We start from the raw sequence: 26479 nt of genomic DNA, 5'->3' as shown, positions 1-26479 counted from the left end.
AGGAGAGCACGCCAAATGGGAAGACAGGATCTTAATGCAGTCCATGGATTTACCTGCGACTTGTAGCTAGACTTTAAACTGTCTTTGGGTTTCACCAGGGACCCATCCCTGTCTGCCTAGGATTTGTCTGCCTTCTGCCCCTACCAGTAGTAGTCCTGGGATTTCTACAGAGGGACAGTGAAGATGGTACCCAGCTGCTTCCATCCATCTGATATCCCAGTGTTTTGTTTTGCAGGTGAGCCGGCCTCATCCTAGTGACCACCCACTCCTGATCCTCTTTGTGGTAGGTGGGGTCACAGTCTCTGAAGCCAAAATGGTCAAAGATCTTGTGGCATCATTGAAGCCAGGAACCCAGGTACTGAGTCCTCCGTGATATGAACAAGAACCCAGAGGCAGGGGTGGGAAGGGTGGGTGAGGGTCCCTCCACCCATGGGTCCCAGTGCCCCTCTCCTAGCCTGGTTGCCCATCACCCTCCTGGTTTTGTTCCCTCCCTCCTGCCGCTGCCTGTGTCACAGTGTCTTCCTACAGCCAGACCCAGCCCTGCATGCCCTGGAGTGCATTTGCTCCCAGTGGTAGAGGACTGGGTCATTTTGATAAAGTTCATCATGACAGGTTAAATTCTCTGATACCAAGCAAATGAGCCCTAAATGGAAACTCTGTTGTTTGCAAAATAAACTGGGGTAGGGTGTAGTCATGAGGGTTAAAGGGAGGGAGGAGAGCTCTGTGGTTCTGGGGCTAAGGTACTGTTATCCCTATTCCTGATTCTTTAGAGGCCCATATTCTCTGGTGCCTGATCGGTGTTGAATGGCTCTGGAGTTTTCACTGCTTTCCAGGCTCCAGATAATGGAGAGATGACTCCAGGAACCAGTTCCCAACTGTGGCAGTTAGAGGGCAGGGCCAGAGGAGTGCGGGAAGGAGCACTGTCCAGACAATGACTAGTGTCGTAGCTTTCCTCTCTATACCTCCTGCCAGGCCTCATCCCATTCCCCAAACAAGAAAGCTGGCTCTGCAGCCCAGTGGTGAAGAACATAGACCTTTCTGTTTTATGGGCCCAAGTTCCAATCCTGCCTCTGCCTTTGACTAGTCAGGTGATCTGGGAGGGAAAAGTCCTGAGTTTCCTCATTTAGGAAATGGGCTGGGGTGGCCCTGAATCTTAAATCAGAAGAGGCTTGAGAAGATGCTTCTTTGCACCGTGCCTGGCTCAGAACACTCAGTCAATGATGGCTGCAGTTCTTCCCAGCTGTGATTGAGCAGTCACCACACTGCTGTGCGGGAGGGTTTGAGGCTCACAGCATGAGACAGCAGGAGCCCAAGGAGAGAGACTTCTGGAAGAGAAGAACCCCTGCCTCTGGAAGTTCTCCTGTGACTTGGGATGCACAGCCTGTTAAATCACTAAGATGTAAAACCCTTGCCTTAGCGTGTTCCCCCAAACCGGCCCTGAGCCAGGGATGGGAGAGCAGGTAGTTTACTTGGCAGATGATCTCAAGAAGCAGAAGTGAAGAACTCAGAAAAGAAAGACAGTGAAGAAGAAAAGCCACAAAAGGACACACTGCCAAGCTGGGTACACTCTGGGCTCGGTCCTCCCATGGCCCCTGAAGAGCTGGCATTACATGGCTCAGCATTGTCCTGCCAGAGGTCAGGGAGCCTGGGATGTCTTCCCTTCCACTCTTATCCCCCCAGGTTGAGACTTGACTTTGGGGGTGTTATCTTCCCAGTGCTTTGGGGTTACAGCTTTGTGCCACCTCCCACCTCTACCCACTACCGTCCATGTCTACACAGCCAGCCCCAGGAGCTGTGTCCTTCCCATCTGTGACATCCAAGCTGCTGCTCCGGGCTTTTTCCACATCTCTACTCGCATCCACTGTCTATACTGGGCAATGCAGCTCTGGACTTTTCCCTGACTACTTCATATTTGCTGGCCTAGTCTCCTCAACCAAATGCAAATTCTTTGAGGACAAAGGTTGGGGTTTCCAGGCTTGAGCACATGGCAGTGGCTCAGTAACCCTGTAGTTTGAGGGGTTTATTGACTCCCAGAGAACTGGCTTGGTAGGAGCAGTCTGTGTTGTTGGAGTGGCTGAGCTATCAGGTTAAGTCAAGAAGGTCTGGTCTCTGATGTTCTGCAGACACCCACCTGAGGAATGGGACCTGGATACCTAGAGAGCGACAGCAGATTCTTGAGCAGGGGAGTGGCCAGTGTTTGGTTATGACCATTTCTGCTGTTACTATCACCTGTTATGGTCATAGCTGGTGAGATTTCTGATAAATTCGTAAATTCTGCCTCATTTAACACCCTCCCTGTTAGCAGTGTTAAGGTTTTGTTTAATGAATGATTACCTTTTTGGGCAAGACTTTTTTTTTTTTTAATCAGAAAGCACACTTCTTGCTGCCCCTACCATGGTGAACCAAATTCTTAGCTCTTCAAAACAGTGATGCATTGTAATAGCCTGACAGACATGTTAATCCCTCCTCTAAAAGGATAAAATGCAGACGTTTTCAAAGCCCTGTGACCTGCGTTTGACAACAGAGCCCCAGAGTCTACAGTGGCTTTGCTGCAATCTGACCCTGTGCTCAGTCATCTGCAGAGAGAGCTTCTCAAAGAATTTTGAGCTGAAGGATCAGCCTTGACTGCTACTTGTCCTTTGTGCAAAAAGCTCCCCTGAAGAGTTGGCAGGCCCTAGGAAGATTCCTCAGGCAGCAGCGGAAACAGAAGAGGTATTCTTTATCATGAAGTCCTTCATCTCCACATTTTTGAAAGGAGGCGAATTACCTGGATGTTTGTAGAGTGACATCTGCTGTGGCGGGTCTCCCTTCCTTAGACCTTGACAGACACACAGCTGCCCTGGCCCTACAGCAAACTCCGCAGATCTGAGACGGAACCCGCTTCCTGCTTTTAGAGTGCGGCGGAAATCAAGCCTTAGGAAATGTACCCTAGCAATACACAAAGTGGCGTGCATGCTAGTTCCATCGTCTGCTCAGACTCAGACTTCTGTTGGAGAATATATGTGACCTAATCGAAGGGGATAGGTTCTATGGAATCTATACCCAAAAGACCATCGAAGACCGTTGGGCAAGCAATGGAGCAACCCTCATTTGATCGTTGATGTAAACAGTGATAATATACATAGCTAGTGCTTCCATTCTGGCTTTACCATCTAGTCTCTACTTGACCATCTCCCAGGATGTAGATGTGTTCCCTCGTACTGCAGCCTATTTGAGGGTTGGAGGGTGTATTAGTCAGGGTTCTCTAGAGGGACAAAACTAATAGGATAGATGTAGATATAAAGGAGAGTTTATGAAGGAGTATTGACTCACACAATCACAAGGTGATTGAGGGTGGGTCTGCCTTTCCCAGTCCTCTGACTCAAATGTTCATCTCTTTTGGCAACACCCTCACAGACACACCCAGGAACAATACTTTGCATCCTTCAATCTGATCGAGCTGACACTCACTATTAACCATCACGGAGGGCTTCATTCTTGGTTCTAATATCTCCTCCAGGTGAAGCCCAAATCTGCATCTATGGCACTGTCACTCATCAGTGCTGGTTCTAGCTGTTGAGCCACACAGAATTTAAAAGGCAATGAGATTCCTCCCTCTTCCACATGACAGTTCTGCAGACACATGCAGATAGCTCCTATGTCCTCCCCGATTCTTCTCTTTTCTGAACTGAATATCATCAGTCCCTGTAGCCACCCCACTCTTACCCTGTGCCATGGACCTGAGTCCCCTGACGATGTGGCAGCTCTCCTCAACCCCAGTTTGTCTCCCTGTCTCGCACTTGATTGGAATCAAAAGCCAAACCTTGGTGCAGACTGATCAGCTCAGAGGAAATTAGGATCCCCTCCTTCTCCTCCCTACCATGGCGTACAAAGCTCACATGATCACCCCTGCCTACCTCTGGGGCTTCCTTTCCTACCACTCTTCTCCTTGCTTATGCCCCTCCAGCCTCAGGACTCTGCATTTTTCAACTATCGTATGCTCAGCACCGCAGAGTCTGCCGCTTAGTGGATATTCATGAATGTTAACTGAATGTCCAATACTGAACACTAGAGACTCTGCCTGTGTCACTGCAGCGTAAGAGAAAAGCAGCTTTTCTGGAAAAGACCACACAAACCACACCGACCTATTGACTGATACTGAGATTCTAGACAACTAAAACCACTCTGTCTTTTGTATCTATTGCTGTTATTCCAAATCTTCCCTATTCTACTGCTGTGTGGGTGCTTTTTGGATCCAAGTACAGGAAGTTGCAATCATCCCTATTAAGCTGGACTAACTAATGATTCAACAGGCATTTATTGAGCATCTAAAAAGCAGAAACATGATCTGCTCTGGGCCAGGCATTGTCCTTCATGCTAGGGACAGAACAGTGACCAAGCTAGACACATTCCTCCTTTCATGGAACTCCCATTCTACTGGGTACTAACTGACAGTAAACATGGAAGCACCCGCTCGTGACAAGTGGACAGCGGACACAGACAGGTGCTAGTGTAGAAAAACCAGGAGGAAGAGCTTCCTTTAGATTTCTCAGACTCCCATGGAAAAGGCTTTGGATCTGAGATTTGAAAAGCATTCAGGGATCAGCTGTTCAAAGGAAACGAATAGAATCCATTCACAGCACCTCCAGAAATGAACTCTCTTTCACAAAAAGTGACAAGAATAGCAGGAAATATAGGAAACGAGAAACCACATGCCCACCTGCTAGCCTTGGAAGACTGTTCTGCTCTAAAAGGGACATGTTTCCTCCACTCTCCTGCCTGGGGCTGCTGGAGATGTGCTGATGAGAGAAAATGGGTGCGTTGGAGAAGTCCTCTTTCCTGTCTACAGAAAAGAGATCAAGAGGGCAACCTCACCCCACCCCAAACGGCCACAAACACCAAGTGGGGAACTCCAGGTTCCTCGGCTCTGATGCGCATGTGCCCATCACCAGCGTCTCTCCTCACTGGCTCGATGCCTGCTGTGGGACTCCACAGCCAGACAGCTCTGGCTGGCTGAACTTTGCAGCTGGATGGTGGCCGAGAGGCTAGCAGAAGCCTGTGATTGTAAGAAGAAAATAACAGGGAGGGAACCTCTGAGAAAATACAGGGAATGGCCAGCTCAGGAAAAGAGGAAGGCCAGCGGGCAAGGTGACCCCGCCATCCACCGCTTTTCATAGCCGGCACGTGCATGCTGCACCCACACCTTCCTGTACTTCTGCATTTCCAGGGCTGAAGTTTTTTGTTTTTTTTTAAGAGTCTTGCTCTGTCGCCCAGGCTGGAGTGCAGTGGTGATCTCAGCTCACAGCAACTTCCACCTCCCAAATTCAAGTGATTCTCTTTCCTCAGCCTCCCTAGTAGCTGGGATTACAGGTGCCCACCACAACTCCTGGCTAATTTTTTTTGTAGTTTTAGTAGAGAGAGGGTTTCACTGTGTTGGCCAGACTAGTCTTAAACCCCTGACCACAAGTGATCTGCCCACCTTGGCCTCCCAAAATGCTGGGATTACAGGTGTGAGCCATCACGCCCAACCCAGAGTTGAATATTTAGTGAAGACATAGTATTTTTTTAAATAAAACAGTAGACCCAGAAATATGTTCACACACAATTTTGCACACAACTTAAGAGGTTCAAGGATCCCTAATCCTGGCTCCAAAACCTGCCCCCAGGTTATTCCAAAATTGACGGGAAGCCCCAGGGAGACAAAAAGATCTGAATCTCACACTTCAGGTCTTCTGAGAGCCTTAGAAGCACAGCACAGCGACTCTGGGCAGTGGTAGTCAGGTCAGATGGTTCCCAGGTTTTTCAGTGAGGCTGATCCACTGTTCCACTGGCTTAACAATACAGATCTTCTGGGTTTAACACAGGTGAGTGTGTATGTGTGCATTTGTGCCTGTACAGTGTGAATACAATATATGCTCCAAAAGCTGCCTATCAAATGGATGAATATGCATATTGGTGCCTGTGCATATGTGGGTCACTTTGGGGAAGAATCTCCCAAATTTAAAAGAAAAGGGGAGAAAAAACTGTACCCCTTGCACCTTTTGATACTGAGTGTTAGAAATCAGGGGATATGGAATGTAAATCCTGGACTTCCCTGCTTCCTCTGTGTTCAGCAAAAATAGAACAGGAAGATGCTGGCACCTACACATTACAGCCATGGCCTGGAGCAGCAGAAAGCTCAGAGGGCTGGGTCACGCCCAAGGGCTGGGCTGCCCATGTGGAGTTCAGGGCAGGCTGAGAACAAAGATCAACATCCCCCTTCCAGCTGGAGTAGAGAGCCAGTGTGGCCAAAGGCTGCTGGAGGGACTTGGTTCCCTGGCTGGTGCTCTCCACCCCATCTCACAGTCAGCCAGCATGTATTTTTTTTATGTCAAGTATCCTCTTTGACACAGAGGCTTGTTGTTGATGAATGAGCTGCATCTTCAAACATTCCCTGCTAGAACTGCCTGGGTTAGCAACACTTGCTGACACTGAAGTCGTAGCTGCCCTGCAGCTGGAGTGTAATTCAGGCTCTTCAAAAACAATCTTTTGTTTTCATTAAATACCCCATTTCTCATATTTCAGTGTAAAATTTATCTATAATCATCAAAGATTCTCTCCCCACTGGCTGTTCTTGTGGGAGGTGTTCCGGTGGGTTGATGGTGCAGGGCAGGTATGGTGCATGGGCCGAGCTCTAAGCACTGCAGGGTGCTCTTGAGTGTCCTGGACGCCTCTGGTTTGAGAAGGAGGCTGATCGGCCTGCTTGAGTATTAGCAGATGAAGGTGTGGTGGCTAGGAGTTGATGGGTCAGGGGTAAAGTCAGCTGACTCTTCAGCCCTGAATGACACTCAGGCCTGAGTTGAGAAGAAAGAACAAAAACAACCCCCAAAAAAGAACAGGAGGAAAGAAAGGGAAGGAAAGGAGAAGGAGAAAAAGGAGAAAGGGCAGGAACCCTGAAAAGGGGAGAGGGAGAGGAATCAGGGAGCACCAGGTTTAGGTTCTGTGTACCTCTGATTTCTAATACAGAAAATAAAAAGAAGCATTTTAGAAGATGCAGAGAAAAGTAGACATATGACGGACAAGGATCAAGAGTATTCCATGGGAACTTTCTTCAGTGCACTTAGCTGCCTAAGACCAGTTCTCCAAAAGGAACTCTCTAATGCTTAATTTGCCCATGTTTCATGATCTTGATAAAAAATTAAATGTCATATCTGATCAGCCAATTTTAAACTCTTTTGACTGTTTTCTTTTTCATTTTGGGCATCTTTGTTCCCATTTGGGGCCCACTTTTTAGAATTTTAGGGTGATCTCAGCCAAATAATGTAGCACTTTAAAAATTCTGAAAATGCTCAAAAGTAGTCAATATCAAAAGGCACCTAAGATATGAAAATACTTAAAGTCCACCAACTAGTATATTTCATGCTCTATGTGAAATGTCAGCAGTATGATCCTGCTTGCTCTTCAAAATAGGAATTAGAGACAAGTAGGTGATGGAGAGGAAACACATTTACCCAGAGCTGTCTGAGCATCTTCCACTAGAGCCGCCCTGAGCGAGAACCTCCCGCTGACCCTGGCTATGCTCCCTGCCTCCTTCACTGGTATATGGTTTTTATTCACTCAATCAGGGACTAACTGACTGAATCAAAGACCTGCTGTGTATCAGGCACTGTGCTAAGAAACAAAGACTCAGTTAGGTGACAGGGAATACAGTGAGATGCCAATAGCCAGGGGGACACGATCAGGCTGGGGGGAGGGGTGGTTTGGGAAGGCTTTCTGGAGCAGGTGACGGCTGAGCTGATTGTTGAAGGACAATGGAGAAGGGCTCCTTGGGCAGAGTAGGGAGCTCCTCTTCCAGACAAAGAATCGTCCCCAAAGTACCAGATGTGAAATTGCAAGGAGTTAGGGAGGCTGGAATGAGGGACTGATTTGGGGTGTAGAGGCAAGGGCCAGGTGTGGAGTGCTGGCAGCAGTCGAGTTCTGAAGTCCTGTGATGATCTCCAGGAGGGCTGGGCTTACCAGAGGGCAGTGAGGAGGCTGCCGGGATTTTAAGCCTGGGTGTAATACAGTCAGATTCACACTTGGGGTCACTGGCTCTGGCAACTCCACCTCCCCTGCATCCGCCCCATGACTGCTGTGAGCTGGGTGGGAGGCTGCAGCTGGGGATGCGCATAATGAGGACAGTGACCATGACAAAAGCAGTCATGGCAGCTGCCATTCTCAGCCCCTCTGGAGCCTGTCATTGTGTTAGATATTTTACAAAGATGTCCACATTTGCTCTTCACATAATCATGTGAGGTGGGTATCATTCCCACTTTACAGATGAAGAAATTGAGGCTCAGTGTAATTTTTTTGTTTTGTTTTGTTTTTGAGATGGAGTTTCACTCTTGTTACCCAGGCTGGAGTGCAATGGCGCGATCTCGGCTCACTGCAACCTCCGCCTCCTGGGTTCAGGCAATTCTCCTGCCTCAGCCTCCTGAGTAGCTGGGATTACAGGCACGCGCCACCATGCCCAGCTAATTTTTTGTATTTTTAGTAGAGACGGGGTTTCACCATGTTGACCAGGATGGTCTCGATCTCTTGACCTCGTGATCCACCCACCTTGGCCTCCCAAAGTGCTGGGATTACAGGCGTGAGCCACCGTGCCCAGCGGCTCAGTGTAATTAAGCAACTTCTCCAGAGTCGTTCATCTGGTAAGTGGCCCAGCCGGGGTCCAATGCAGACTGGACCCTCCTAAACCTGGGCTCTTAACCGCTGTACTATCCCAAAGCCTCCTGGCCTCAGCCCTGCTGCCTCCCCTTCACAAAGGCCCCCTAACCTACTGCTTGAAAAGCCCCTCTTTTCCATCTGTTTCTTTTCACCCCTCCATAGAGCAGGCCCCAGACAGCCTCTGGCCTAGCCCTCACGAAGCTGTAGGGTGATTACTGTTAAATAGCTGCTTGTTCAGGTGTAAGGAGCCTGGCCTTGGTGTTCCAACTCAGTGGCGGTAGCCAAATCCACAGTCTCTGTCAGCCATGGCTGGAAGCCCAGCACATGACCCGAGAGTGACAGATTCTTTGGGCTCAGTTATTGCTGCTCTGGAAGTCAACACTTCTAGACTTTTCACTCTGAGTTCCTCAAACTTGCCAACAAGACTTAGCATCCATGGGGATGGAGACATAACCTAGCCCTCAGGCCCACCCTCACCACAGCCAGAGAGGAATCCATCATCTTTGTTTTAGAATTAGAGACCCCAAAGGCTGGCAGTGTGCTAGAGATTGGCAAGTCACAGCAGGCAGAGAGGGCCTTTTGCATGTATGACTGCTGGCCTCTACCACCTTGAAGAACCTGCTTCCAAGGAGGGCTCAATGTTTGTCTTTATGTGTGTATTTAAAAATATTTCTGAAAAGAGGCTTCTTTTTTTTTTTTTTTTTTTTTTTTTGAGACAGAGTTTCACTCTGTTGCCCAGGCTGGAGTGCAGTGGCACAATCTTGGCTCACTATAACCTCCACCTCTTGGGTTCAAGCGATCCTCTGCCTCAGCCTCCCAAATAGCTGTGACTACAGGTGTGCATCACCACACCCAGCTAATTTTTGTATTTTCAGTAGGGACGGTGTTTCATCCATGTTGACCAGGCTGGTCTTGAACTCCTGACCTCAGGTGATTTGCCCAAATCGGCCTCCCAAGGTGCTGGGATTACAGTCATGAGTCACTGCACCCAGCTTGAAAAAGGCCTTCTTAATTGTGGTCTATGAATTCCTAGGAGTTCATGAACCATCCCTAAAACTATAACACAAAATCTTGTATGAATGTCTGTATATATTTTTCTAGAAAGTTCTTAGCTTTCATAAGATTCAAAAGGAGATTTATGACCGAATTGCAAAACCACAATAAAATAGCAGCTCACAGTTGCTGAGCACTTCCTGTGCTCCACATACACGATCTCATGAATCCTTGCCATACTGCTTCAAGCTTGGCACTGTTATTTTCTTTCTGAGAGAGATGAGGTGAGTGAGGCTGTAAGTTGTGACTTTCTGGAGGGCATCTGGCTGGTCATTGTGGAGCTGGGATCTACTCAGGGTCTGCTGATGACACTGGCCTGGGAGCCGCCAGGCTCAATCACCTACTGTGTTTGGTGAGGAAGACCTGAAATAAGTGGAGACCCTCTCAGGAGACACACATTGGAATGGTGTCTAAACCATGCGTGCAGATGATAAAGCAGCCGATCTTCACCCACTGTCCTCAAAGTCTCCTTGCATGGTTTTCAAGGAAAATCGTGAAACACAGATTTCAGTGAATTTGTTTCTGCCAAAAACATGAATTGGCTGACATTAACTATATATATATATATATATATATATATATTTAAGATAATCCTCTTTCAAGAAGAAGTAACATAGATGCTTCCAAAGACTAAATTTTTTAAACAGAAAACTTTCTCTTAAAGTTGTTGAAAAAATTGTTTCTTTAACAAGAAGAACAAAACTATAAAATGCTTCCTTCTCTCCTCTCCTCCTACCTTTTCTCTTCATTGGAGTATAGACTTTTTGTTTTCCACCAACGAGCTTGTTGACATGGGATTGGTTAATTCACTAATTTGATTATACCCGGGACAATTTTGGAGGCAGGCAAGGAGGATAGTGAAGTGTGTGGGCCCACTTGCACCACTCCAGAGGAGCCACCAGGTAGACACGCTGTGGGCCTTGGAATCCCCTTCCGAGGGATTGTGAGCTGTGGCATTCAGCCTCCGGGGCAGCCTTTCCCATAGTCGCCTCTTCATCTAGGATGCGTACAATACTGCTTGTGCAAAACCTCCCCAGGCCCTTACAAAGCACATCATCCCCCCAGCCCAGACCCAGGGAACAGGCTCCCCCAGTGTTGCAGAGAGAACTCTGCCTCGGAATAAAATCTAGACTGAAGGAAGCAGAAAGGGTCACCATGAAAGAAGCCAGAGGAGCCCAAAGGTGCATGTGGAGTAAGGGAGTCAAGGGCCTAGGGCCCTTGATGGCAGGAAAGGGAGGCACGGGGGCGCTGGGGCCAGCCCGCCTGCACTGGGATCCTGACTCAGCTGCTGACTGTATGTGTGTTTTTGTACAAGTTGCTGAGCCTTTCTGTACTTTATTTTCTTCATCTGCAAAGCAGGAAGAATAAATGTGCCTATTTCATAAGCTCGATATCAGGATCAAATGGATATTAAATGAGATAGTCCTAAGAACCGGGCACATCAGAAAAATTACAAGTATTAGTTATATCATCATTGTTATGGTTGAAGTGTGTCCCCTTTAAACTATGTTGCAGTCCTAACCTCCCCACTGGTACCTGTGAATATGACCTTACTTGGAAATAGGATCTTTGCAGATGGTCAAGTTCAAATGGGGTCTTTAATGTGGGCCGTAATCCAGTATGACTGAGTGTGTATAAGAAGGGGAAATTTGGACACAGCAACAGACATGCATAGGGAGAGACAATGTGAAGGCTCAGGGTAGCTAGGACGAAGGCACGGAACAGGTCCTCCCTCGCAGCCCTTGGAAGGTGCCAACCCTATCCTGGACTTCTAACCTCCAGAACTATGAGACAGTAAGTTTCCATTGTTTAAGCCACCCGTTTGTGGTACTAGGAAACTAACAATTACCATCATCACTAACGGCATCCACCTCTTGGGTGTGCCTTCTCATGCTCCCTGGAGGAGCAAAGGCTCCCTGAAAGGGGGAGAAGCCTTGATATTGAGGTCAAATTACTGCATTACAAAGCGAAAGTATGAGTCAGTTCAATTTAACAGCATGGTAGTGGCTGGGCTCTGCCTCTCAAATGCACTTAGTGTCAGTCTCAGCCATCCTGAGCGGCCCATTGGCTAAAGGTTCAGTAGACACAGGCCAGCTGTCCCACAGGCCATCTCTCCCAGACTGGGCCCCCCTCCTTCCAGGCAGGGCACTAGCGCCAGATCCTGCCATTCAACTGGCTGCCTTCTGCCTTTCCTCCACAGAGCTCCATACTCTTCCCCCAAAGACATTTGTTACATTCTATTTCTCATCATCCAGTACCCTGAGATTGGCCCCCCTAATTGCCTGTGGTGTGTTTGCCCTCTCCTGTTGTTAGGTAATCGTGCTGTCCACACGACTCCTGAAGCCACTTAACATTCCTGAGCTGTTATTTGCAACTGACCGACTGCATCCAGACCTTGGCTTCTAAGCATCCGTTAAGAAGATCAGACCTACTCAAGCTGGAAATGCCAATACGGTTTTCTGCCACCATTCCAAATACTCCTCCACAACCAGAGTCCCTGTCACTGATTGCAAGTATGACAGAATTCTGCCTGAAGGGTCTTGATACCTACACAGTGAGGTACTTTGCTTGGATTGCTGTCATTCTTAAAAAAAAAAAAAAAAAGGTTTTTTTATTTTCCTGAAGGTGACAATCTGTCTTTCAGCTAGTCTAATTAGTGATCATTTCCATTTATCCTTAACCCTCTGTGATCTTCCTGATTCCACCTACAAGTTCATTAATTCTAAATAAAAGCCTGTTGGCACGTGTTGGTACATTACAACTCTTTTAATTTGAAGTTGCTCGAGAAGTTAGACATGCTTTAGAATTATGAATGTGAGGAAAGTTTGGTGTTCCTTAGGATTATATAGCTGAGAAGGGAACATTGCAAATAGGATCTGAGGCTTTGTTTCTCTCTTGCTCCGAAACGTTTCTGAAAAGGCACAGAAAGAAGGGGTAGTGTCTGGGACAGTGCTGGTAGCCTGCGTGTGTTGCAAATCATCCTGCCATAACAAAGGACTGCATTGTTCCAGCTGGCCCACTGGGCAGGTCTGCCAGGCTACTTGGAACTGGAGTGGGAAGGAGATTGATTGGAGGGCTATCTGTGTATAAAAGGTTTCCTCCCCTCCAAAGAAAGGCTCCAACACAAGATATCTGGTCCCAGGGAGTCTGAATTGTAACAGCAACCCCTGTGGACTTTGTGAGTATGAGTTTTTATTGAAATATAAAGCTTTCTTTTCTGTAAGTGTAAGTTTTCCATCTGACCATAGCAGAAAAACATAGACCCACCTAGTGAAATTACGTAAGAACTCCAGGAGAAAAATGAACCTCTTGCAACTCACACATTTGTAGGTGTACAGTCGATGGAAGTTTCTGGGATCCATGTTGGTAATAAAGAGACAAAACTGAAAAGGTTTTTATTGTGGATTAAACAGGTAGAGAAAATAAAATGTAAACCAAACACTCACATGTCTCTGAATTTACCTCTCTACAAAACACTGTCATTTTCTGAAAGAACTGTGAAGTCGGAGACTGTTTTGAGATGTAATCAGAGCAGGACTTTTGTAGACACAGACATGCTTTTTCTTGCTTAAGTATGTTTTCCACACAATATCAATTCTTTCAAGAGGAGACCTCAGGTGCTTTTTTCATTCTACTGATCTTAAAGTATTGAATTTGAATAAGGAAGGAAATGGTAACCATCCATAAGAAATGTTCAAGCAGAGATGATTCTTTTCTAAAACAAAAAAATGAAAAGTAACCTGGGAGAGAGATCCAAGATGGCTGATCAGTAGCAGCTCGGGCTCGTAACTCCCAGTGAAAGCACAGAGAACAAGAGGACGCCACACTTTCAGACGAATATTTGTTGCTCACAGACCAAGAGATTCCCAGCGGAGGAACCCCCCGGGTCACCAGGGCGACTCTTGTGGCCGGCGCGGCGGTTTTACTGGCACCTCAGCACGGCAGTTCTTGGTGCAGAGTCTGGAGATTCCCGGGCAGAAAAGCACCATCAATCTTAACACCGCTGTTTTGTCCGGCACAGTGGATTGCTCAGATTTCCACGCTGGGAATCAACAAGTTGGACGTCCACTCAGAGACCTAGTTAGAAAGTTGGTAATTACAAAGACAACAGAGGGATAAATATATAATGAAGGGAAGAAACCAGCCTAAAAAGGCAGAGAATACTCAAAATCAGAATGCCTCTCCCTCTACAGGGGATCGCAATTCCTCATCAGTAACGGAACAAGGCTTAATGAAGAACGAGTGTGTTCCAATAACAGAAGCAGCTTTCAAAACGTGGGTGATAAGAAACTTCTGTGAATTAAAAGAACTTGTTCTAACCCAATGCAAAGAAACTAAGAACCTTGAAAAAAGTTTGACGAAATGTTAACGAGAATAGACAATTTAGAGAGGAATATAAGTGAATTGATGGAGCAGAAAAACACAACACAAGAACTTTGCGAAGTATGCACAAGTTTAAACAGTCAAATTGATCAAGCAGAAGAAAGGATATCAGAAGTCGAGGACCAGCTCAGTGAAACGAAATGAGAAGACAAGATTGGAGAAAAAAGCATAAAAAGGAATGAGCAAAGTCTCCAGGAAATATGGGACTATGTGAAAAGACCTAATTTACGTTTGATAGGTGTACCTGAATGTGACGAAGAGAATGAATCCAAGTTGGAAAATACTCTTCAGGATATCATTCAGGAAAACTTTCCCAACCTAGCAAGGCAGGGTAATATTCAACTCCAGGTAATACAGAGAACACCACAAAGATAGTCTTCAAGAAGACCAACCCCAAGGCATATAATCGCCAGATTTATTAGGGTTGAAATGAAGGAGAAAATACTAAGGGCAGCCAGAGAGAAAGGTCAGGTTACCCATAAAGGGAAACCTATCAGACTTACAGCAGATCTCTCAGCAGAAACCCTACAAGCCAGAAAAGAGTGGGGACCAATATTTAACATCCTTAAAGAAAAGAACTTTCAACCCAGAATTTCCTATCCAGCCAAACTAAGCTTTATAAGCAAAGGAAAAATTAAATCTTTTGCGAACAAACAAGTACTTAGAGAGTTCACCACCACCAGGCCTGCTTTACAAGAGCTTCTGAAAGAAGCACTATACATATAAAGGAACAACCAATATCAGCCTTTCCAAAAATATATCAAAAAGCAAAGAGCATTAACACAATGAAAAATTTACACTAACTAATGGGCAAAACAGCCAGCTAGCATCAAATGCCAGTATTAAACTTATATATATTCTAATTGGATAAAAAGCTGAAACCCATCAGTATGCTGCATCCAGACCCATCTCACATGCAACGATACACAAAGACTCAAAACAAAGAGAAGGAGGATGATTTACCAACCAAACAGAGAGTAAAAATAAACAAATAAACAAAAAGCAGGAGATGCAATTCTCGCCTCTGATAAAGTAGACTTTAAAGCAACAAAGATCAAAAGAGGCAAAGAAGGACATTACATAATGGCCAAAGGATCAATGTAACAAGAAGAGCTAACGATTCTATAGATCAACGAGACAGAAAATTAACAAGGACATCCAGGACTTGAACTCAGACCCGGAACAAGTAAACTTAATAAACATTTATAGAACTCTCCACTTCAAATACATAAAACATACATTACCACCTCACACCTATTCCAAAAGTGACTACATAATTGGAAGTAAGTCACTCCTCAGTAATCGCATAGCATTTCATAGGTTTAAATGAAATATTGGTTGGCTGCTTGTTTGTTATTTTCTTCCCTTATTCCTTCCTGTCTACATCATTAAGTATAATTATTGGTATAAAAGAGGTTTTCAATACCCATTACTAAACTGCATTCTAGCCCTGGCAAGAAAGCAATACTCCCATTCTCTCTCTCTTTCTCTTCCTTTTTCTTCCTCTTCTTCATTCTTTTTTTTCTTTCTTTCTTTCAAAAAAAAAAGAAAAGTAACCCGTTCTGTAACTCAAATCTGTATCCCTTCATTCATTCATTCCTAAAGATTGACTGACCACCTGCTGTGTTCCAGGCACTGTGCTAGGTTCTGGGCCACTGGGGTGAATGAACAAGACTCGTCCCTGACTCTGTGGCACTCAGAATGAGTAGCTGGCTCTTCTCTGATGCTCAGGCCCAACGTGAGCATCTGTTGAAGCCTAAGCTGTAAACTACATGTCTACATGCCAAAGAAACTTTCTGGAAACACATATATAATGGTTACCTCTGGGAAGGAATATTGAATGGGACGGCTAAGAGAAGGAAGAGTGTCACCCTCAGTATACTTCTGTATTATTGTTTTTTTTTTTTTTTGAGCCAACGTGTATTTGTATATTACTTTCATGACTTTAATTGACCATAGCAGAAAACTGTATTTTTATAAATAAATTTTTTGTTTAAAAAATGTATTCAAAAGCTTCTAATCTGAAATGATAAAAGGGGTAAGGTATTGATTTTAAATGTTACTCAGCAGTTCTTATGTCCTGAAAATGCTCCCCATACTGTCATTAGTATGGTCAGAGGCAGTCTGTGAGTGTGGGAGAAGCGTCAGAAGTTTGGCTTATGGTCATCTTTTTCTTCTCTGGAGGCTGGCTAGGGGAGCTGAGCCAGGCAGGAGGTCAAGTGGTGGATGGCTTTGGAGGAAAGGTGAGCTGGAAGAATTTTTTGGTGACCAGAGTTTGGGTTAAGATGAAGCAGGAGGCACAGGACTTACACTGCTCCTTGATTAAAAACCAGGAACATAATAGACATGTAGTATAAATCCTACAAAGGGCCTCCAACAAATAAGGAAAAAGAGGGGAGCTTGGGAGAAGGAGGATTGTCACCATGACGGAGTCTCCCAGAACCTCCCCGCTGCTGCCCTGCTGTCGTGCACACTTCTTAGCATGGGAGGCGCTGGAGGAGAAACAAGCCACGCATTCCACCCCCGGGAGGGGGAAGCGTGCAGGACAGGGCTCTGAAGCCTTCTCTTGGCCTGAGTCCCAGTTCTGCCCCTCCAAGCACTGTGGATCTCTCCAAGCTTCAATGTCTGTGTCTGTAAGAGATGATAACTGTGGCACCTACCTCATGGGAGGGTTGCTATGGAGCTATTCCTAACACAGTGGCCGGCATGTGACTCTCAAGGAATGTGGGTTTTCACACTGAGGACACCAAGGAAGCTACCTTGCAAAACAATAAAACGTCAACAGGAGAATACTACTAAATGAAGAGGAAATTTGGAGGCACTCCTGGGGTCTATAAGGAGATGAGAAATTGGAGGAGGAATAACACCTCGGTCCAACATGGATCCAAGATAGCATAGCCCAGAGGTCAGGAGTCCAATCCTTTGGCTGGATTCCAATCCCACCTCTTCCACTTCGTAGTCCACCTCTCCTGGTCTTCACTGATCATGCAGTTGGATAACAATAGGACCTGACACATTGGGTTTGGGAAGAATTAAAAGAGTTAATATGTGTAATGCATTTGGAACATGGCACATGGTAAGCTCATTCAGAGGACATAAGACTTTATCAGTAATAAGTGTCTGATGATTGCTCATGCAGGGCCGTATGTCTCTGATAGAACTTTCTCCATCACTAATGTTAACCACAAAGTCATGCAGATTCTGAAACGGATTTGCTGATTTCCCATTTCCACCTCTCCAGATGTATTCATTCTACAGGGATCCAGCAGCTGTCAGCCACCTGAAGGTGACTTAAAAGGCTGAGCTGAGTGGTAGGACTGGTTTCCCCTGTCCGGGGCCTGGGTCGGAGTGTGTATCACCTAAACAAGCAAAGCACATACAAATGCAAACCCTCTGCCAGGGACCTCACGGGCCACACTCCTTATAAACACAACTGATAGAAGTGTAAATACTTTGTAGCAATTGACTTCTGCCTTTGTAAACCCTCTTCTGGAGTCAACCTCAGGGCAGACATAGCGGGCATGGCCAAGTGCTTGGAAGCGCTCCAGGCTACATCAGCCAAGAGCCGTCCCCAGCGGGCCAGGGCCTATACAGATGGCTCTGTTTATGCCACCCCTCCATTACAATGGGATCCCAATAACAAAGAATTCCATCAAACTCCCCCCAAGGTCGCTATTATTTATTTTACCCTGGTTACCAGAAACAGAATCTCAACAGCAAATAATCCAGTATTAACAAACGTCTGCTGTCCAGCCCAAGAAACATCGAGAGACTCCGTCTCTGTCTTAAAAGGAATTTAAAAAGACAAAACCAGATGATGGAGGGTCTGAAAGCTATTTGAGAGGGAAGCTTGGAGGGTGGTGGCTGGGATCTTGCCACAATGAGTAACAACCCTAATCCTGTTCTCATCTCAAAGTCAGGAGAGTAATGAGGATACTAAAAACTTTCTGGAACCATCTATCTTTAGACTTGAAAGGGAATATGTGCAACACCGGTTTTCCTGGATTAGTTATTATAACCAGACAAGTTCTCTAATTCCTCCTGGGACATCCCCAAGGGACCTGTCTTGAGTTATCCACAGAGACAGTGCCCATTTCCCCTGGGTGCAGAGGTAGCTCCAGAGATTATCAGCTGCTCATTTTTGAGGGATTTGCCTACAAGCTTATTCATTTGCCCAGAAAACACATTTGTTTTCTCACTCTTGGAGTATAAGATGAATGTCAAAATTTCATTTTTCACCAAAGCGAGGGGCTCACCATAAATCCACCCATGGCTCCTAAACCTGGGGTTAAGAGCTGGCTGGGCAGGGGAACCCGGATCTGTGGCGCCTGGTAAGTGCTGGAGCCAGGAGCAGCCAGGAAGACTTTGAGGGTTGAGCCATCTCTGCACACCACGCAGCGCCAGGCAGGCTGCAGAGTGTTGCAGATGTTTTTGATTTGAGGCAAGGGAGGAAACTCAAAAGCCAGACATCATGACAGAAGTGGGTTAGGTTCTGAGACAGCCGGGCTGCACGCCCCTCCTGCTCCCAGCTTGGACTTCTTTATGACTGAGCGGGGCTGGAGGCCAGTGAGCAGCTGGCTGATGGCAACAGCAGATGTGTTGTGGCAGCTGGGGGGGCCTGGAGCCCGGCGGGAGCCAGGAGCCCACGGCAGCAAAGGGGAGATGAGAACAGCAAGACAGGAGACCCGGCCAGGGGAGGGAAGGAGGGCTCTGAGGTGGGGCTCTGCTGAGCCATCAACCCAGCGCTTAGGCATCAGACGGGCGTGGAGTGGAGTGGAGCCCTGGAGTGGAGTGGAGTCCTGCATCAGCCATCTAGGGCCTGGGCCAGCCACTTACTCCTTCTCAGCCTTTCTTTTGCTTTTCCAAAGAGGAAACTAAAGATGGATTGTGGAGATATCACGGCAAACACCAGTTATTTCAGACACCCTCCTATGGGGTCTGACACACAGATTTTCCATAAAGAGCAACAATAATTGTTATAACCAACGTGGCCTTAAGCAGGTAAATTTAATTTCTCTGTGCCTCAGTTTCTACATCTTTAAAATGGAAACAATATCATTACCCTTCTGTACAGGATTCTCCAAAAGATGAACAAGGATAACGTAGAATCTTTCATGTTGTAAATGTTCAGTAAATTCTGACTCCTTCCCTTTCTCTGCTCCCCTGCACCCCAGACACATACACATCCCTGCCTTCCCTTTCCCAGGTGGCAAAGGAGGTATTCCCCTACCTAGGTGGAGAGGGTCGGATCTCAGAGCCAGCAGGTGGTAGATCATAAATTTTAAAACAAAAGAAACAAAAACAAGGATTCAGTGAAGAGTGAACCAACAAGGAAAAAGATGAGCAAAAGTAATAAAACATAAAGCTAGATTGATTAGAAGAGAGAAAAATGTCTTCCAGAACTATAAATAGACAAGTCTGCCTGAGAGAGTGGACAGAACGGGGACTTGAGTGATTTCCAGCTGCAACTCTCTGTCCCTGTGTGTGTCTCTCTCTGTCTCTGTCTCTCTCTCACTCTCTTCTCCTAGAGTGGCCTCGCACAAGCCACTTTATCCCCCTGGGTGGACCAGAGCTCCGAGCCCCCTTCCAACCTGTCTTAAGGTGCAGTAGGAGAGACTGAGTCCAGTGCAGGGGTGATGAAGTGAGGGGCAATCGCTAGTGCAGGGGCCTGGAAGGGAGAAGGCAGGGTGGAGCTCACAGCTCAGCAAGGGAGCAGACGAGACCTGCCAGAGCCCTGCAGCCTGGAAGCCTTAGAAGGAAAGGGGGCGGTGGCAGTGATCACCAAAATGGAGCATAAAGCCACCCACAGGAAAACTTATTTAATTCCAGAATGTGGGGAAGGGACTTTCAGTAAGTATATAAAGATCAACCTCTCGCTCACTGGACGTTGTTAACACAACCATGTAGGCTGAATAGAAATAAAAGTGAATAGAATCCAGTTAGAGATACTTGCCTTTGAACGGAGATGTTATTAGTCCCATGTTAGTTCCATTTCCCTGCCTACCCCCAACACACAAACCCTTCTCAGAGATGAGGTTAGGCTGAAAGTATAGAAAGTTACCTTGCATATTAGGAAGGTTTGGGGCATCCCTGGAAGCTCTGTCAGCCATCAGGATTTGTACCCTGTGGGAACACTGCTATAGCCCTCAATGGCTGCTCACGGTGGCCCCATCACCCCGCGCATGCAGCAGTGTCTTACCTATGAAATGCTCTAAAGGACTATATAAAGGACTAGAGAACAGTAAATATAGGCAGGTGGCACTCATTTAGCTCCTTTGTGTGAAACTGAAGCCATCGCTCAAAACAGAGCCTGTCTTCCTCATCTGTAAAATGGTGTCAATACCCCACAGTATTCTCCTGGATTCTCCTGGGCCTTACATGAGATCAGGTATGTGAAAGCACTACTCAAAGAAATGTCAGCTGTGATCATTTGCCCCTGTAGATGGTGGCTCACTTAGATTGCAGGAAAGATCTTCCAGGCCCAGGTGGCACTGATGAGAGAGGTGGCAGCATTAGTGAGACACGTGCGGCAAAGCGCCATGGGACTGGCTCCTGATTTCACAGCCCAGATCCGTGACTGCAGACTTCTACAGTGAGAATAAAGTGCATCTCCTGAAAGCAGCATACCCAAAGAAGAGGTCTGCCAAACGAAGCATGTGTCTTAGTCATCTTAGTGTCCAAGCATGAATACCCTCGAGGCCATGCTGAATATGTTGAGCCAGACATCTGACTTAGTTATACCTGGGAGACCATGAAGTTAGTAAAGAGGAAATAAGCTGCTCTGGAATATAAAGCAGCAAATTACAATTTACAAGGCTCCCAGGCTGTGGCCTTGGTAAGTTACTGATCTTGTTCTACAAGCCTGTTTCCTCATCTGTATAATGGGGATAATACTAGAATGCACCTCCTTGGATTTGTTGTGAACCTTGAGAGATAACCCCTGGAAGGCACAATGCCAGATTCAACGTGCCCAGTAATCACAGGATACCAGGTCATACTTTGTCTAAAGGGCAGAAGGTTAACATTTCAATAGAGATCAAGATCAGACGACTGCTCTTTTGAAAATGAGATTTATTGTACATAAAATAAATTAATTACAGTTTAAGCCAAAGCATGAGTGGCTTTTTAAAGTGCATCTGTGGAGGGGATCTGGCAGGTAGCCGCTGCATGTGTTCACTTGCTGTAAGAGAGTGTTTTCATCTTTCAGCCACCCTTCGGCACGACTCAGCCAGGCCCAGGAAGCAACCCAACGTCATTGCCATGAACCATTTACACAAGTCACACCAAAGTCAACGGACACATTTTTTTCCTGATGGAACAGTTAAAAACAAAAAAAGCTATACAAAGCCTGAAGAGTGTGAAGTTCACGGCCACTTGACGCACACCCAACTAAACACACTCATCCTGTGAGAGGGAACCATCTCTTTCCTGCAACCCATGCGAGCTTACTGATGTCTGGTACACAGAATATTCTGGCCCATAAACTTGACCCTTTTTTGAGGGGCAGAAGATTTTCCATCTTGTTCGTAAAGAAAGCAATCTGGGTATCCTTCAGGTTAGAAAGGCATTCTCTAAGAATAATGTTCCAGAGCTACAAATCGTACTGGTAAGAGAAAGGCAATTCTTCCTCTTAGGAGAGAAAAAAAGGAAAAGAAAGAAGAAAAGAGAAAGAAGGGGGAAAAAGAAAGCCTATCAATGCTTCATTTGTTTCATTCCCACCATAAATCACATCAATACATTTGGTGAAACTGCAACGGACCACCATTTACAAGGTAGTTGAAAGCAGAAACCAAAGCAATTATGCCTCCTCCCCACTCCAAAGGAAAAGACACAGAGTACATTTCACATATTCAGAGAGTGGCTTGGTGGGCTCCCTCAAGCCTCATCAATCCTGCCCCCCTGCTCAGAACAACACTTCATTTTCTGTAGCAGTTCTATAGGCCCTCTTGGTCCTTCTGCTCCAGCCCTTTCTGGAACCAGGAATCACTGTCAATATTCAACGTTCCTGCACTGGGAAAACCTCAGGCCCTCTTCCTGGGAAGACCAAACCCCCCTGAGTGCTCCTCCTGCTTCAGACGGAGGTGACAGTCCTTACTTTGGCAGAGAGAGCTTGCTTAAACCTCCTCTTCAGGTCCTGCATGTTGGGTGACTTGGGCCTGGGAATGAGGGAGGTTCTTCGCTTCTCCGGTGTGCTGCTAGGCTGCTGTTTGTGACTGACCTCTTTGCAGAGGACATGGAAGGCGCTGTAGACGTCATTATAATTTTCACTGACGGACACTTCATAGAATGAGCAGCCTAGCATGCCAGCCAGCTGCAGTCCAAGCTGAGGGTCAACCTGTTTGATGTGCAACAGGTCAGCTTTGTTGGCCACAACCACCACAGGTAGCCGGGTGCCCAGGTGTAGCTGCTGCACGTGCTGGTGGAGCTGGCTGATGAGTTCATAGCTCTTGTAGTCAGTGATGGAGAAAACGATCACCACAGCATCTGCCCAACGAATGCATCTATTCAGCTGTTCGCTGCAGCTCAGGCTGTTCTCATGGACCTGAAAGAGAGGGGTGATGGCAAGGTGAATGCTGGCCAGTGGTGCAAAGAGCCTGGGCTTAGGTGGATATCAAATTCAAAAGAGCCCTTCATGGTAAGGCCAGGTTGCGGGCCATAAACAAGTTCTATCCCACACACTTTGGCTTTCTTGACAATATGTTGATCCAGCTGCACAGAGTTGGAATAAATAACAGTGCAGCTCACCACACTCAAGTGGAAAATTGACCTGCAGAGAACTCCATGCAGAGAGACTTTGTAGTTTCACAAAATGGGAAATTAACTGGCTAGACAGTAAGTCTGGGGAAGTAAAGATAGGAGCTGGAAGCATTTAAACCTGGATAACTGCCCAGTTCAGGAGGCGGGGGAAAAAACCCTAGCATGGAGCTTTTGTCTATAGAGCAACTTTCCACAGTATAAAAGAGATTCCAAGTATTTGCAGACTATACCCAGGAGCTTGGTTTTTCATGCCAAAGACACATCTATTAAAATTGAACCTTTTAACCATAGCAAGGAAAACGCGAATTCCAACTGCATCTCGTTTGGGCTTTCTGGCTGTGTTGAATCCTTCTAAAGGAAGATTTCTGCCCCTTAGCCAAATCTCCCAAACTAAACCACACTAAGACTGACCAACAGCCAGATACAATTGAGTTGTCAAACAACATGTAAAAGTCTAGATGTGATGCCCCAAAATTCTCTGCTCCTGCAGGGTGAGGAACTTTGAGAAAAAGTGAATGATTCCACAGCCAGGAAGGCTCCCCTTTCACCCAGAGTCTCAGAGCTTCTCACCTGAATACCTGGAGTGTCTTGAACCTGAATAGCCAGGGTTTCGCCTTCTATTTGAACTTGTCTGGTATAGAGGTTACCTATGAAGGCAAAGACAAAAGACTATGTGCTTCCTTCTTGTAAAACTTTTAAAACATTGTGAGTTTTTTAAGTTAGAAAAAAATGCACAACACAAAAATGCACACTTGAAAGCTATAGTTTATTTCTATTTAGTGGGCTGAAGATTTTTTTTTTTAAACAACAGCAAGTTCAACCCTATGTTAGATTTACTAAAACCAGGGCAAAGTTTGCAAGTTTTTGAAAACTCATTGATCTAATTTTAAACAAAGCTTCCATTTTTAGAGTACTCCCTTGATGCAAATTATCTTGCTCAGCCTATGTGAGGTTTCTGTTTTCTTGAGTACTTGATCATTCTTTGACTATAACTTTGTATTTTGACAGTTCGATATAATGACTTGCTAGACAAATACTGTTAGTAAACAGTCAGCCAGCGTTATCAGTCGGAATAAAAATGTGACATAATGATAATCAGCTCTACATCGAAGCAGAAGGCTGCCGTGTCTTATCTTGGGATGGCTTATACAACTCGTTTCACATAATCCCCCACAGATACTCATATGGTCTACAGATTTAAGCAATTTGCTAACAGAGTATAGGTAGAAAGCTTTTAAGCCCTCCCCAGTGGCTATTCTTAATCACAGGGATTGAAAACTGTGTCCTCTCATTTATTCAGGAATTCTCCTCCTAAAATTCTACCATCCAGTTATTTGTCTTTGTTAAGAAAGGAGAACTTTAGGTTTACAACTGCTCTCCTTTGGCCTTTGCTTTAAAAGGTCATCTCTGAAAGGCAGCCAGCAGAGAAGGAGAGGGGTGGGGGGAGGAGCTGGCCATCTTTTTTTATGACTTTTGCAGGAGTGTTTTGAAGGGAGAGGTTCTTGTCTACAAAGGGTGCTTCCAACTGGGGTCCCTATAGTTAAAACATACCAAGGGGAATACTTTCAGGCACTTGATAAAATGATGAATGGGCTTGGAATGGAATGAGGCCAGATGGCAGTTATGGGGGGTGGGGGCTGGAGGACTGGGGAAAGTTTTAAGTGGCAGGATCCTCGGGCTCGGGACTGTCACTGAAAGAACCTGCCTGGAAAATGGAAACCGCAGTCCTCCTGCAATGGGACAGAATTTTTCTCAAATGCATCGCCTCACCTGCATTTCTCTCATAGTCACCGATGAATCGTTTGGTGAGGAACCGGACCACCAGTGCTGCAGGTCAGGAAAAGAAAGGAAAAGTGTTAAACTTGGAAGTTAGATTGTTCTCCACCCTACCCCCAGCCTGGAAAACAGCTCTCCCAAAGAAAGCCATAGATGGCCACCAAGTGAAATTCCTACCCTGTAGCTCCTTGACCCCTCTTCCAGACAAAGAGGAGGGGGCTAGAAGGCATCGTGAATTATGGCTCTGTGCAGCTGGAAGGGTCACTGGGCCCACCCCCTCCTCTGAGCCCGGCTGAGCCACACCTAAACCTTCCAGTACATCCAAGTCTTCCTTATCTTCCAGACCTCCCAGAGGGGCCAGGTTCACTAACTCCTCTTTCTGTGCCAGGCACTACCAGAGGCTCAAACACCCCAAAGTTCTGATCACGGCGGTGCCGGTGCTGCCAGGAAAGCCGCCTGACCATTCTGGATCCCGGTTTCCCTCCTCCGTGGAAGCAGGCGGGAGGGTCGACCACGGCTAAGCCCCCTCCCGAGGAGCAGCTCCTCCCGGCGGGAGGCGGCAAGCGGTCGGGCTGCAGCTCCCACCGCTCCCCACGCTTCGCTCAGCCGCAACTCCCGTCGGGGTCGCCCTCGACCCGCCCCGGGGCTAAGCGCGAGGACTCACCTGTTTTGCCCACGCCGCTGGCGCCCACCACGGCGATCTTGACGAGGCGGCGGCCGGCGGCGCCCAGGCAGCAGTCGGCGGAGGCGGCGCTGCCCGGCGCGGGGTACTCGGCGATGGTGCACATGTTCTGAATGAGGCGCATCGCCTCGGCCGCGGGGCACCGCGGGGAAAGGGACTGCGAGGCGGAAGGTGGCTCGCGCTGCGCGGGAGCTGCAGGGAGGACCCGACTGCGAGGCCCCCCGGTAAAAAATAATAATAATAATAACAACAATGAATAAGCGCAGGTACGGGCGGGGCGGGGCCAGTCGCAGGGACTCCGCAAGGCTCTGGCGCGGGACTGAGACTGCACCCGGGCGGCGCGCGAGCTGTTTTCTCCCCGGCCGGCCCCGCCCCCTCTCCCCGCGGCCAATCCCGGGGCGCTCTGCACGAGGCCCCGCCCCCGGCGCCGCTCCGCGCGCGCGACGCCCCCGGGGGCTCCGGGAGCCAGTGTGTAGCCCCGTGAGGCGCAGGGAGAAGGGGCGGCGGGCGAGGGGAGCAGCGGGTGGGCCGGAGCGGTGCAACCCATGGCGCGCGCCTCGTAGGTCCCGCCGCGCGAGCACGGGGCAGATGCTGTGGCTGCGGGGCCAGGAAGAGAGCCCAGCCTCCGCAGAGCCGTTCCGGACCCCTGCCTCCGCCGGCGCCGCTGCCCACGCGGGCACTCCCTGCAGCCCCCACGTGGGGCGCCTGCTCGGGGCGGGCCGGGAGCGGCCTTTGCTGCCCGGCTTAGTGCTCCACGCTCTAATTTGGAGCGATTGGGCACATCCCGGCTCATAGATTCGGCTACAGTTGCAATCATCCACAAAGACCCCAGCCTAAGATCTTTAGACTCCCTAAAATGTGACATTTGAAGCAAAAATATCATCCACGTTTTGTCCTAGACTCACGTTCTCTGGCTCTTGTCGACGGCGCAAGCTAACGCAAACACACACGGTCCGGCGTATGCATAGCATGCCCAGAAGCGGATCAAGAAGTAATTATAGAACAAGCTTTCCAGCGTCTCACTCACTCACACCTCCTCCAAGAGCTGTGAAATGGAAAGAAAACAGTCACCCCAGCTACGACGACTGAAGGGGCCCCGTACTTCGGCCCTGGTCATAAGACGCCTCAAGAGTTTAGAAAGTGGCTTGATGCCAACGAAGATGT

General features: G+C 47.3%; 2 protein-coding genes across 2 annotated transcripts in view; one reads left to right on the top strand and one right to left on the bottom strand.

Annotated features, from left to right (window-relative positions):
* SCFD2 (sec1 family domain containing 2) overlaps nt 1-12472 on the top strand; it is a 435166-nt gene extending 422694 nt beyond the window's left edge. Inside the window, exons 8-9 of the mRNA XM_012441117.3 lie at nt 236-355; nt 12031-12472. Of these exons, the coding sequence (XP_012296540.2) occupies nt 236-355; nt 12031-12123 (213 nt within the window). The 3' untranslated portion in view covers nt 12124-12472. The remainder of the gene's footprint in view (nt 1-235; nt 356-12030) is intronic.
* Nucleotides 12473-21154: 8682 nt separating this feature from the next.
* Nucleotides 21155-25642, bottom strand: RASL11B (RAS like family 11 member B). The gene is made up of 4 exons (XM_012441181.3): nt 25298-25642; nt 24628-24684; nt 23428-23504; nt 21155-22642 (listed from the first exon to the last, which is right to left on the bottom strand). The coding sequence occupies exons 1-4, from the start codon at nt 25437-25439 to the stop codon at nt 22172-22174; spliced, it is 747 nt and encodes a 248-aa protein (XP_012296604.1). The 5' UTR covers nt 25440-25642; the 3' UTR covers nt 21155-22171.
* Nucleotides 25643-26479: the final 837 nt, after the last annotated feature.

Source organism: Aotus nancymaae, unplaced genomic scaffold (genome assembly GCF_030222135.1).
Source record: "Aotus nancymaae isolate 86718 unplaced genomic scaffold, 86718_ANA_hifiasm-v0.15.2.pri h1tg000006l, whole genome shotgun sequence".
NCBI lineage: Eukaryota > Metazoa > Chordata > Mammalia > Primates > Aotidae > Aotus > Aotus nancymaae.
Note: the sequence above shows the minus strand (reverse complement) of the source record. Positions and strands in the feature narration are given on the sequence as shown.

Excerpts from the sequence above, each read along its gene's own strand:
- RASL11B (XM_012441181.3), bottom strand. The coding sequence starts at position 25,439 with ATGCGCCTCATTCAGAACATGTGCACCATCGCCGAGTACCCCGCGCCG. Across the intron at positions 24,685-25,297 it reads CAGCGGCGTGGGCAAAACAG|CACTGGTGGTCCGGTTCCTC; the intron begins GTGAGTCCTCGC and ends CCTGACCTGCAG. Across the intron at positions 23,505-24,627 it reads TGACTATGAGAGAAATGCAG|GTAACCTCTATACCAGACAA; the intron begins GTGAGGCGATGC and ends TTGCCTTCATAG.